General features: G+C 38.7%; 1 protein-coding gene across 2 annotated transcripts in view; it reads left to right on the top strand.

Moving 5' to 3' along the window:
• Window positions 1–13699, top strand: part of LOC136864592 (histone lysine demethylase PHF8) — a 557749-nt gene that overhangs the window by 463836 nt on the left and 80214 nt on the right. For both annotated transcript variants that reach the window (XM_067141799.2, XM_067141798.2), the window contains one exon: window positions 1339–1541. In XM_067141799.2, the coding sequence (XP_066997900.1) occupies window positions 1339–1541 (203 nt within the window). The remainder of the gene's footprint in view (window positions 1–1338; window positions 1542–13699) is intronic.

Genomic DNA, 13699 nt, shown 5'->3' with positions numbered 1-13699 from the left:
CAGCGCTAGTTGGAATGTTGCTTAACTTGCAGACCATGACTGCTTTTCATCAATCCTTTTTGCAGTTATTTACAAATCTTCACATCTTTACTGACGCATGGATTATCAGAATCATTTTACACACATTGGGTACAGTACATGGAGCTGTTGATCTCCTCGTTTGAAGACCCTGTTTGTCAGGTTGAATATTGTACTGTGATATATGCCCGCTTGTAGTTTTACAGTTGACTTCATAATCATAGCCATAGGACCTTCAGTTTTACGTGGAATCTGAACCATGGAGACGTTATTTCTCATATAAAAATTCCCACATGCATTGGAGGGATTTTACTGTGGTCACCTTCGTGAGAAGCGAGTGACTGTGGCCACTCAGCTATCATATCTCCCTCCCTCCCCCCCCCCCCCCCCCCCTCCTGCTGTATTTGGAGGGATGGTCTAAGTGTGACAAATAACTGATGACATTTGCTGCTTGCATGTTTAGTGCCAAGAGCAGAATTTAGAAGAGGTGACATTACGGCATGGAGTATGGTTTTACTCTATCATAGTAACACACGGAAATCTAAATGCCGAAGGAACATGAACATTTTATCTCTGGTTGAAGACCTGTTCTCTGTTAACTCTGATCTCTATCAGCAAGTTTGTTTTTGTAGATAGTAAAGCTTCAAAATTGGGCTGACCAGACCAGAGCCCTGACCTTAATCCCATAGAGCACATTAGAATGTCAACTTCTCTCTGGATCCTAATGATCAACATTACAAACAGCTTACAGCTGTTCAGAAAGGAAGTCTTTTCTGCAGAGATAATCCTGTCAGAGAGAGAGTGAGCGGGGGAGGGAGTTATATCAGATTGTTTGCCGACTGCTGTGGGTGTTTCAGATGGCACATGTGGAAGGGAAGAAATTAGCAGTTACAAAAAGGTTAAATTTAATCAGAAATTGCATTGGTGTCTTAGCGATGTATAAAAAAAGCAATATTGAGTTACTGTGAAATATACAATGGCATATTTGTTAACTAATTGATATATTAAATGAAAATTTTGATTTGTAAGCTGTGTAGCTATCATTGTTTTTATAAAATTGTATTTATTTTATTATCTCTCTACTGAGAACAAATGTGGTGGTTTTTTACAAAATGTTCCACAAATGTCTATACCTTATGAGTAAAATAATTTCATAATGCTGTTAGTATGTTATTGCAAATTCCTTTTGTGACAGCTATGAAGTTATTTCATTTTTTGATTTAACTCATTTACATCACTTTACTTAGTTCCAATTCATAAACTTTATCATATTGTAATACTTTAAACTTTTTCATAAAATGTTTCATTTTTCTTGTGTAGTCTATCCAACATTAGATGCATCGGATGATGATGACCTTATATTCAAGCCACGTGGTAGGCGTAAATTAGATGAGGCCTGGAGTCCTAAAGCTCGTGTAGGACCCCTCATTCCAAAAACTGATCGTCCGATGAGGGAAGGAACAAAGAAGCAGTCGGTTGAAAAGGGACTGGAGGCTGCTGCTGCGAAAAGAGCAGGAATGCCGGTATGTAAAGTTCTTATGGATCTCTTGTCTTTTTGTAATGTTTATTCAGAATTTTTTTTTTTTTTTTTTTTTTTCTGTTACTAAGAAATGTAATGATAATTTATTTTCTACTGTACAAGTAAATATCCTGGCTAAAGTATTTCACATTAAAGCATTCTCAAAATGCCAATCAACTTTGCCAAGAATTTCACCAATGTAGAGAATGGAAAACAAGCTAATAACAAACTACACTGACTGGCAAAAGAAGTGGAACATTTTAATTTCTTATATAAAATCTTAATTCACTCCATTAAAATGCATCAGTTTTCCAATTTTAATTTAACTTTTACAAAAGCTAGATGCTTGGCTATAGAAAATACCAAAACATGTTTTACAGCTTGCATTAACTCACAATTTTCCTTACATTTTGCAATTCTTTAATTTTTAATTTCTTTATACACTGTCTGACAAGAAATTTGAAGGAAACAAAATGAAACTTCACTTGTCGTAAGAGTATGTGATGTTATTTCAGTGATTACAAAATTGAGTCAAATTTACAAAGAGCTTGGCACTCTGTGCCAGGCTTACCAGTACGACATTGCACCCCTACTGGCCTGGGTGTATGCGCTTATTTGGTTGGGGAGGGTGTCATAAAGCCGCTGTATCCTTTCCTGAGGCACTCTGGCTCAACAACAGTTTTAACTGGTCCTTGATATCCTGGATACTGGCTCTGGGACAGAGATGACGTCCGAATGGTCCCACAGATGTTCTATCATAGACAGATCTCGGGATCTTACTGGTCCCGGGAGTACCTCAACATCATGCAGCCAGTTCATTGAGAAACATGCCGAGTTTGGACGAGCATTGTCCTGTTGAAAAATGGCACCACGATACTGTCGCATGACAGGTAATACTTGAGGACGCAGGATGTCGGTAACGTACCGTTGTGCCATTACAGTTCCCTCAGTCACTACGAGCCATGACCTGATATCATACCCGATGACTCCCCACACCTTGACACCGCTGTGCCTCTCCAAAACATTGTTAGAATGGGATCTCTCCCCAGGTCACTACCATACTCGCAGATGGTACTAACCCAGAGTAGTGCAGAATCGCTATTCATCGCTGAACACAATGCAATGCCATTCATCTGCAGTCCATGTTTTTGGTCACGGCACCACTCCAAATGCAGCCGTTTGTGTTGTGGTATTAACAACAGCCTACACATGGGACGGCAATTACCTAGTCCTGATGCTGCTATTCTTTCACCAATGGTGCGGGATGACACAGAATGCTGCAGGGAGTTCATTACTTGTTCTCGGATGGCAGGCGCAGATGGGAAGGTGTTACGATGTGCTTGGTGCACTATATAGTGATCCTGCCTTGTAGTGGTCAGATGTGGTTGACAGGAACCTTGACGACAAGTATGCCTGCCCTCGCGTTCCTGTGCAGTCCAACATCGGGCCACTATCAACATCCAAATGCTCCACAAATCTGGATATTGCAAGATTCGACCCGCCGGGCCAAATGGAGACCCACAACGAGGCCCTTTCCAAATTCTGGTCAGTTGCTGATCAGTGTTGCCAACTTAAATTTTCAAGATCTGCTAAATACTACTAAAAATCTGCTAAAATTCCGCCAAGAAATCCAATCTCAAATAATGAGCAATGAATAATAATAATAATAATAATAATAATAATAATAATAATAATAATAATAATAATAATAATAATAACACTTTCAGCCCCATGGGTATGGAAAGCACATTCCCTCCCAGCCCACGATGTTTTAATTAACACGTGCTCAGCCCCGTGTGAATCATTCTGATACACACCAGGTTAGGCGTTCAGCCCCATGTGCATCATATTGACACACATGACAGGGCCTTGTTCTTCAAAGTGTGAGGCTTTCAGATTCACACGTACATTGAAATATCATAGCGTCTTCTTCTCCCTGGGGCTGTAGGACCACAGGACAGTGCTGGGTCGTATATTGCTGGAGGGTTGGCAGCACTGCATAGCCTTTTCTTGTCTGCCAGTCTTGCCTCCAAATAATATTGTTTACTTCCAGTGCTGGTGTTTTATTGCATGAATATGGATTCTGATTAGATAAGAGACGAAATAAGAAATGTATTCAGACAGTAGTGGTAGTGAACTTAGTATTTTTAGAAATATGAGATCCGACAGTGCACTTGTCAGACCTTGATTTCGACAGTAGTGATAGTGATAATGACATTTTAGATCTGTTGATGAATGAAACTAATAGGTATGCTGAGCAAAGTATTGTTGATGCCATATTAAAAAAAAGGTTCTGTTTTAGAAAAATGGTATGATGTTACAAGGGATGGCATGCTAACTTTTTTAGGTTTAGTGTTATGGATGGGTCTAGATAAAAAACTAAAACTAAGGAACTATTGGTCAAAAAATGCAATTTACAAGAGTACATTAACCAAAGCTATTAGTTGTAATAGATTTGAAATGATTCTTAGTTACTTACACATTTCCAACAACGAGATCGCCCTACCAAATTGACCAATTGGCAAAAATAAGACCGCTGGTCAGTACACTAAATGTTAAATTTCAAAATGCTATGAACCCACAGGACGAAATATGTATTGATAAGTCAATGATTCCGTTTTGTGGTAAGGTCAAATTTCGCCAATACATCCCAAACAAAAGGCATCGGTATGGGATGACGTTATACTAGTTACGTCTGAAAGGTGGATACACCTGACACTGAAAGTATATGCTGGAAAAGAAAACATCCCACGCAGTCAGTTAGCTTCTGCTAATACATTTATGGAATTAGTGCGTCCACTGTTAGAAGAAGGACGTACTTTGTACACTGACAATTTTTATACAAGTGTCCCACTGGCCCACCAGCTACGTGATAAACAGACACATCTAGTTGGAACCCTTCGTAAAAACTGAAAAATGAACTCTAAAGTAGAAGAGAAAAGTACACTTCACAGAGGTCCGATGATTGTCAAGGAAAGCAACATAGGAGTAATAATGGAAAAATGGAAAGACAAAAGGGATGTGATGTTCTTAACAACAAAACATGTTCCTGAACTGGCTGAAACTACTACCAAATAAGCTGTTACAAAGAAACCATACACAATTTTGCAATACAATGGAGGAAAATCATTCATTGATGTTTCAGATCAGCTAGCATCTTATGGTACATCTGTACATTGAGGTGTAAAATGGTACAGAAAAATTATCTTTGAGCTCTTGACTAATACAGCTGTTGTTAATGCACATGCAGTTTACAAGTTAGTCTACTGTTTTTGCACCAAAGGACATTGTATCATTCTGAGAAGAACTTGTAACTTAACTGCTTTTGGAACGTCTTCACAACAGTGAGAAAGACAACCTACTGAAGAACCACAAACTCAGAACCATTGAAGATAGGCCCAGAGGTAGATGCACTTCTTGCTACCAACTTTTATCAGCACGTGAGGGGAGGAAACTAGCTGCTAAGAAATGCTGTCAAGTAAGAACAATGTGCTTTGGTTGCCAAGAATTCAAGTACATGTTTATGGACTGTGTTTGCAAGAAACATAGATATGAAATGAAGTAGCACAAAGTAAAATGTTGCTTTTAGTAAAATGTAAAAGAAATCAGTTGAAGTAATCTACTGAGTATTGTATGTATTTACGCCTAATGCTGATTCATGTGTCCATTTTCTAAATTTCAAATTCATGTCATCTAATCTAACCAAGCCTATTCCATCGTAACTTAACCTAACATAAAACAATGCCCAAATCTGTATGGAAGTGTTTGAAATAACAAGAAATTAGCAAATAATATTTTGAAACGTATTTTTGTGTATGTATCCAAATGACGCACACGAAAAGTGTATACATAACTTACTCATAGCCCATGTGCATCTTATTGACTCACGCCTTACTTAGGAGAGTTGAAGATGGGAAAATGTTTTTATTTGTTTTAAAACACCCGTAGGCCACCAGAATAACGAGTTCATGCTATAGTAAGCCTTGGGCTGTGGGTGAATTTACCAACTTTCTGGCTGGATTTAACGGTGTATCAATTTGATACACATGGGGTTGAGCTCATGACTTACCATGTATCAAATTGATTCACGTGGGGCTGAAAGTGTTAATAATAATACAAGTAAATGTCTGCACTCACCTGATCTGTGAGTTTCACTGGGATTAGCCCCTGCCTCGAAGCCGGCGAGGTAAAACTTGTAGGCGTTTTACTGCCGGGTGCAAACTAGGTGAATCCCCTACTTCAAGGGCCACACACAGAACATGCCAGTTCATTTAACGATCTCCCTTCATAGCTTAAAATAAATGCTACTCTCTCACAGTTTCATTATCTGTCGTCATTCGTCAACTAAGAGATAAGTAACCTTTCCTCATGCATTACAAATTTGATACCATGATCTCATAACATCAGATCCAAATAACATGTTTTCCTCATATGACTGCTAGCTCTTGACAAGAAATACCGATAGCTCGGAGACAGACTGTAATACAAATATAAAAAAACGTAAAATGGATATAACACTAAATTTCGCTATAATAAATGTAGAATTCCGCCAAAAAATCCACTGTCCGCTAAATGATATATTTCTCCGCCGAAAGTCTTCTTATTCCGCCAAATTTAGCTGAAAATCCGCTAAGTTGGCAACACTCTTGCTGATACTCTGCCTCGTATGAGTATGCATCTCCTGTGTGTTGTTCACAGTGGTCACCCAAGATCTGATGCTGTTCACACCTGTTATCTAACCTACTAGGCCTGGTAACAACACTAAACACAAACAGCACTAATGCACTCTGGTCACAGAGAATTGCTACTCTAGTCATTTATATAACCGCCAGTGGTGTGTACGTGTACAAAGTTACATCAGCATCTGACCATTTCGTATGGGTGCTTCAATTTTTTTGTAGGCAGTGTTTTTATGGCCAAACAAAACTAAGTTAATGTTTGTATTGCACTTCTTGAGGACACTGGTCACTAAGAACAGGTGTTTCCACCCCCTAGCATCTGTGATGGCCTGTAAGCACTTGGGCATACTGTTCACAAGTTGTTGGATGGCCTCTGCCTGGATGGGATCCTACTCCTCCAGCAATGATGATCTCAGTTGTGCCAAAGTGTGGTTGTCATGGTGTCTGGCTTTCCGGCTTTCCTTCCAAGTGTATCCCATACGTGTTCCAAGGAGTTTATGTCAGGAATATGTGCTGGCCAGTCCAGGGTTTGAATCCTAACTTCCTGCAGATTGGCATACCACAGAAGTCCAGGCAAGAAATCGACTGGAAAAGTGCCAGACACATGAAAGTGAATGAGCGAACAATAAGGAGGAGGTTGTAAGAAGCTTTCCCTTCATCCAGGAAACCTGAATGTGGATCTGTACTTGAACGACAACAAGGTGAATTGTATCTTTGTTTTACGAGACAGCATCTGGAATGGACCTTCTTCACTGACAAGAGTCGCTTTAATCTCAGGTCTCCTCATGGAAGAGAGAGAGTGTGGAGAAGGTCTGGAGAGGGGTACATTGCCATGGTTTTCTCCTCGAGGACTTTGTTTGAAAGCGGCTTGGTGATGGTGTGGGGTGGTATCAACAATTTGGTCCACATTGAGTTGTTAATAATAATAATGTTATTTGTTTACGTCCCACTAACTACTTTCACACTTTTCGGAGACGCCGAGGTGCCAAAATTTCGCCCACAGGAGTTCTTTTACATGCCAGTAAATCTACCGACACGAGGCTGACGTATTTGTGCACCTTTAAATACCACTGGACTAAGCCAGGATCGAACCTGCCAATTTGGAGTCGGAAGGCCAGCGCCTCAACCGTCTGAACCACTCACCCCGGCCGCATTGAGTTGTTCATCGATCACAGGACCCTCAGTGCTCAGTTATGCCAAAGAGATCCTGGTGGACCATGTGATGCCGTTTGCACCTTTCATTGGCCAGAATTTCATGCTGATGCATGATAATGCTCGTCCCCATACATCTCACTGTATTGTGCAGTATATTGCAGAAAGATGGGGTTTGAACCCTGGACTGACAAGCATGTAATCCTGATTTAAACCCCATTGAACATGTATGGGATACACTTGGAAGGAACGTCAGACAATATGACAACTCCACCTTGGCACAATTGAGAACATCATTATGCTGGAGGAGTGGGATTGCATCCTGGCAGAGACCATCCAATAACTTGTGAATGGTATACCTAAGCATTTACAGGCTTTGCTAGACACTAGGAGTGGAAATGCCCATTTTTAGAGCCCATTGTCCTCGTAAAGTGCAATACAAACTTTTTTTTTTTTTTTTTTTTTTTTTTTGCCGTGAATTTAATAGCAATTGACAGAAACTAACTGAAAAGAAAACTATTGAAACAACTGGAAAATTTCAAGAACTGCAGAATGTAAGGAAAATATTGTTAGTTAAAGCATGTTGTAAAACATGGTTTGGTGGTTTATATAGCCAAATATCTAGCTTTTGTTAAGTTTTATGTATATGAGTTTTAATGGGATAAATTAAGATTTTATATAAGAAATTAAGGTGTTCCACTTTTTTTTAGCTCATGTCTGATGATATGGTATCTCTAATATGTTTTACTAAATATTTGGGTCTAAATTTGGGATAGTTGCACCCTGACTATTCCTAATTTTTGTGGAGTGAGTGTAAATGTTCATAACAGGGTGCATTATTTTAAGAAAGCTCTACATTTTACATTATATGAGCTTAAAATCTTGTTTCTCTAGGTCAGTTAGCTATTGCTGTTCATTAAGTACACACCACCTCTGGTGTAGTGGTGGTGATCATTATGTTATGGGGAAATAATGTGCCTCTCTTGCTCAATATTGTGGAAATCAAATCCCAATTTGAAATTGTTTAAATGCAGGAAACTGGTCGTCAGTCATCCAGGAATCCTTCTTCGGCACACAATTTTGGCACTCCCCTTCTGTTGTTGAACAGACTTCTAACATTGTTGCTGTTGTTGTCACTGTCACTGGTGTTGATGTTCATAAATCAATTTCTTGGCCAGTTACAAATTATTTAACTGACTAAACCTTCACAGCTGGCATTACACTGATAATAGGAGTTTAATGTAATGGTAGGATGTGTCATGGTCCGGCGAGGTTTCAGGCTTCTTGCAGTTCATCGCAAGCTGTATTCAGCATTTTCAAGAGTCTGATGTCTCTAGTGTCTGCACAGATCAGTAATGAACTGGTGTTACACTTATTGGTCACCACTCTATGTAACAGTAGCAACAGCTTCATCTACAAGTTGCAGCAAAGAAATTGTGTGTACCGATTGTTCTGCAATGGTGACTGGAGATTCTCTTCTGTCCTGGCTCTTCCAATGTATGTAAGGTCATCCGACATAGAGTGCTCAGAAACAGATAACTTCTGTCTCCAAGCCAGCTAGGTTTTTCCTGTAGTCTGGTGACATTACTATGTTTGGTACCACAGCAAACCTGGCCATAGTTGCACAGGATCCTTGTCTTTAGCAAACTGAGCAAGCTGGTCATGCTGTTATGGTCGTGCAGCTGTGAACTTGTATTCAGGAGATAGTGGGTTCGAACCTCCACTGTCGGCAGCCCTGAAGATGGTTTTCCTTGGTTTTCCAATTTTACACCAGGAAAATGCTGGGGCTGTACCTTAATTAAGACCATGACTGCTTGCTTTCCACTCCTAGTCCTTTCCTGTCCTATTGTCACCATAAGACCTATCTGTGTTGGTGCGATGTAAAGCCAATAAAAATACTGTTTTTAGCAAATCCCGCTAGGTCTGTGGAGTACTCGAGAGAGATGAGACTCCAACAAATTTATAGCCTCCTACCACCATGGTAGATAAAACAGCTCAGAGTTCCTCTTTGTTGAGAAATTGAGGACTGCACACTAAAACCAAAGCCCATGACACTACAGCCCTTGAAAGGCCTTGGCCTACCAAGCGACCACTGCTCAGCCCGAAGGCCTGCAGGTTACGAGGTGTTGTGTGGTCAGCACAACGAATCCTCTCGGCCGTTATTCTTGGCTATCTAGACCGGCGCCACTATGTCAACATCAGATAGCTCCTCAATTCTAATCACGTTGGCAGAGTGGACCTTGAACCAGCCCTCAGGTCCAGGTAAAAATCCTTGGCTTGGCCGGGAATCGAACCCGGGGCCTCTGGGTAAGAGGCAGGCACGCTACCCTTACACCATGGGGCCAGCTTTGCGGACACACTGCTTGTATTATTTATATGGGTGGCAGACAGGTACAACTCCAATCCAGTATTGAGAGCAGACGATTGAAAATGATTAACACTATGTTTGGTGAAACATCGGGAGCTTCAGACCAGCCCACAGAACAAAGACATACAAACCCTGAGGACTTCTGTTATGAGAATCAAGTACTTTTATGTCATTACCACCAAGGGCGGTATTTTTGTATCTTGCTGTAATGTGTTGTTACATATATGTAGTTTTGTGTTGTAGTGGAGCGTGCGTAGTTTTGAGATCGGTTATAGCAATGCACAGATGCCTTTGGCCTTGTTAATCCTGTTATGATGTTCTCTGCTGCTTCCCCGTCAGTTGTCATGATGGTCCCCAGGTATCAGAACGTACCTACTTTTTTGATCTCCTGGTTGTCCAAGGGAAATGATGTGTTATTAATAGAGCTCAGATGTTTAGGAAAAGTCATATTTTTTTCTTTGTCTCTATTTTCTTGTCTGATTGGATTTTGGTGCAAATCAGGTAATTATAATCACAATTAAGTGATTTTAATTTGTCATATAAATGCATATTTTGGCTATTTGTTGCCATAAGGTCTATTTTGAGTTATTTTAGTAGAAACTTCATATTTCGGTCATATTTTGGCGGTTTGAGGGCCACCGTAGGTGTGTAAAATCATCTTCACCTTACCAAATGCGAACTAGTGTTCATAAAACTGTTTCTCGGTATCACGCTGTTAATCATTGCATAAAATGAATTTCATTATAAAGCCCGTATTGTCGTACGTATACTTTAAAGGTATGGTCAAATGTTCCACTTTTACAATACTAAAAGTTTTTTTATTTAATTATTTAACTAACATTTTTAAAAATATAACGGTACATGTTTCATCTATCTTGTAGACATCATCAACCGAAGAAGTTTTAAGATTAAGCGCAAAGGACAAGGACAAAAAAAACCACATTAAAATAATTTGGACTGCCGAATGCGTCAGTTAAAATGGTGAAGAATGTGCTGGAATATTCTGAGCATAACACTTGAATACTGTTAAAAATGAAATTAAAAAATTGTACACATGAGATGATTCAATAAAATTGGTACTTGAGTCCTCTTGACTTGATGGTGCTATGTTGACACAGTATACCGATGTGTCGGTAAAAACTTGATGATAAGGAGCACAATGTTTAGTTCCAGTAGAATAAAGACGATCGATAAACATGTGATAAACATGAGTAAGGATTCGAGTAAAAAGATATTGAGGTCGTCTTATTGGCGTAATGATATTGACAATTCTTGTTAAGAAATTAGGCAGAATATCTGATCGTAATATCGTATGTAGAATGTGCAGTGGAATAGCCGTCATTCTCGTTCTAGGGCCCTCCACTGCACATTCTACATACGATATTGTGATCAGATATTCTGCCTAATTTCTTAACAAGAATTGTCAACATCATCACGCCAATAAGACGATCTCAGTATCTCTTTACTCAAATCCTCACTCATGTTTATCACATGTTTATCGATCGTCTTTGTTCTACTGGAACTAAACATTGTGCTCCTTATCATCAAGTTTTTTACCAACACATCGGAATAGTGTATGTCAACATAGCACCATCAAGTCAAGAGGACTCAAATACCAATTTTATTGAATCATCTCATGTGTACAATTTTTTAATTTCACTTTTAACAGTATTCAAGTGTTATGCTCAGAACATTCCAGCACATTGTTCACCATTTTAATTGGCGCATTTGGCAGTCCGAATTATTTTAATGTGTTTTTTTGTCCGTGTCCTTTTTGCTTAATCTTAAAACTTTTTTGGCTGATGATGTCTACAAGATAGATGAAACATGTTCCGTTATATTTTTTAAAATCTTATTTAAATAATTAAATTAAAGAACTTCTAGTATTGTAAAGGTGGAACATTTGACCATACCTTTAAAGTCACGCTGTTAATACAGGTGGAATACCCTTTTGTATACAATGAAGGTAATAGACGTCACCCTACCCAACCCGCTGTACTCGGCAACCCGGTCTCCCAGGTAGAGACAGAAATAATCTGGAAAATCCCATCCCAGCAGTGAGCTAATTACTTCTGGTAATCGCTCACTTGTATTTGTTCAAATATTAGAACCTCAACCTCCTTTCACTTACACAAGTGTCAGTTCACAGTAAATCGTATCCCAGCACACATTCCAGTATGGCTAAGGGAAGGTCTTCTACTAGTGTTAAGTTACGAAGCTTTGTTAAGGAATTTGGAGAATAATATTTCTGTACAGACGGTTTAGTTCTATTTTGCAGGTTGTGTGAAGTGAAAGTCGTGGCTGAAAAATGTTTTTATGTGCAACAACATTGTAACACGACAAAACACAGGAGCGATGTCAAACAACAACACGTCGATAAGAAGAGGCAGCAATTGATATTCGATAAGGCTGTTACATTTTCAGCGATGGATAGATGTTTGGATTTTTCAGAGGAACTTTGTGAGATGATGGTGTCTGCAAACATACCTCTAAAAAAAGGTGAACAATTCCTATTTCAAGAATTTCGTGAAGAAATACATTTGAAAATCTGTTCTTACAGAATCAACACTGCAAAGAAACTATTTATCGCATTGCTATGAAGATACTCTAAATCAAATACGACATAGTGTAGCAGACAATAAGATTTGGATATCTATTGATGAGAAGACGGACACTGCAGGTAGATAGTATAAAGGGAATGTAATTATTGGAACATTCTGTGCTGATGGCCCTGGGGACATTTTTCTACTAACCTCAGAAATTTTAGAGGGAGAGCAAATCATTCAACCATTGCAATTCTTTTTGATAATGCACTAAAAATTTCGTGGAAGGATGAAATTATTACATGTAACTAATCTCATGATTAGACCCGTATTGAACTATGCTATGATATACTAACAATTTGTTGGTTGTTTTGATCCACCTTTTCAATACAAATTAGTTTGTGTTGCTAGGTTCTAATGTTACAACACTAATTTACCGGGACATGTTTCGCTTTATTCACAAGCATCATCAGCCTATACAATTGTCTCAAGGTTTGTCATATTTGGATTGTTGTTACAAATTTCATTACATTGAATGTAAATCTAATTTCAGTGATAATATTTAAAACATAGGAATAATATACACATTAAAAATTATGACAATATGATTCGCAATGTTAAAATGGAGTAACTCACATTGACGTCCAAAACACAGTTTGTACAATTTGAAAATTTGGCTCAAATTTTAATGCCAAATTATAAGTTAGTTGAATCAATTTTATTTTAACATTGCAAACACTTTTTAGCCAAATTTTCAAATTGTAAAAACTGTGTTTTGGATGTCAATGTGTTTTAGTATTAAGAGTTACTCCATTTTAACATTGCAAATCATATTGTCATAATTTTTAATGTGTATATTATTCCTATGTTTTAAATATTATCACTGAAATTAGATTTACATTCAATGTAATGAAATTTGTAACAACAATCCAAATATGACAAACCTTGAGACAATTGTATAGGCTGATGATGCTTGTGAATAAAGCGAAACATGTCCCGGTAAATTAGTGTTGTAACATTACAACCTATCAACACAAACTAATTCGTATTGAAAAGGTGGATCAAAACCCAACAAATTGTTAGTATATCAAAGGATGAAATTAAGCGGCAAAACGTTCTTCTCTTTGTTGCTGATGCTGCTCCGTGTATGGTGAAAGCTTCTCTTTGTTACTGATGCAGCTTCGTACATGGGGAAAGCTGCTGAAGGCCCCAAGCTATTTTATCCAAGAGTGATTCACGTCACTTGCCTTGTGCACGCTCTGCATAGGGTGGCAGAAGAAATCTGTGGAAATTTTCCTGAAGTCGATAAATTAATATCTAACATCAACAAATTTTTTTTTAAAGCACCACTGCGGGTTGCGACTTTCAAGGAATTGGCTCCTTCAACACCACACCCTCCACAGCCAGTTCTTACAAGGTG

This window comes from Anabrus simplex, chromosome 2, assembly GCF_040414725.1.
Source record: "Anabrus simplex isolate iqAnaSimp1 chromosome 2, ASM4041472v1, whole genome shotgun sequence".
Lineage (NCBI taxonomy): Eukaryota > Metazoa > Arthropoda > Insecta > Orthoptera > Tettigoniidae > Anabrus > Anabrus simplex.
The sequence above is the reverse complement of the archived record's forward strand: the minus strand, read 5'-3'. Positions and strand labels throughout refer to the sequence as shown.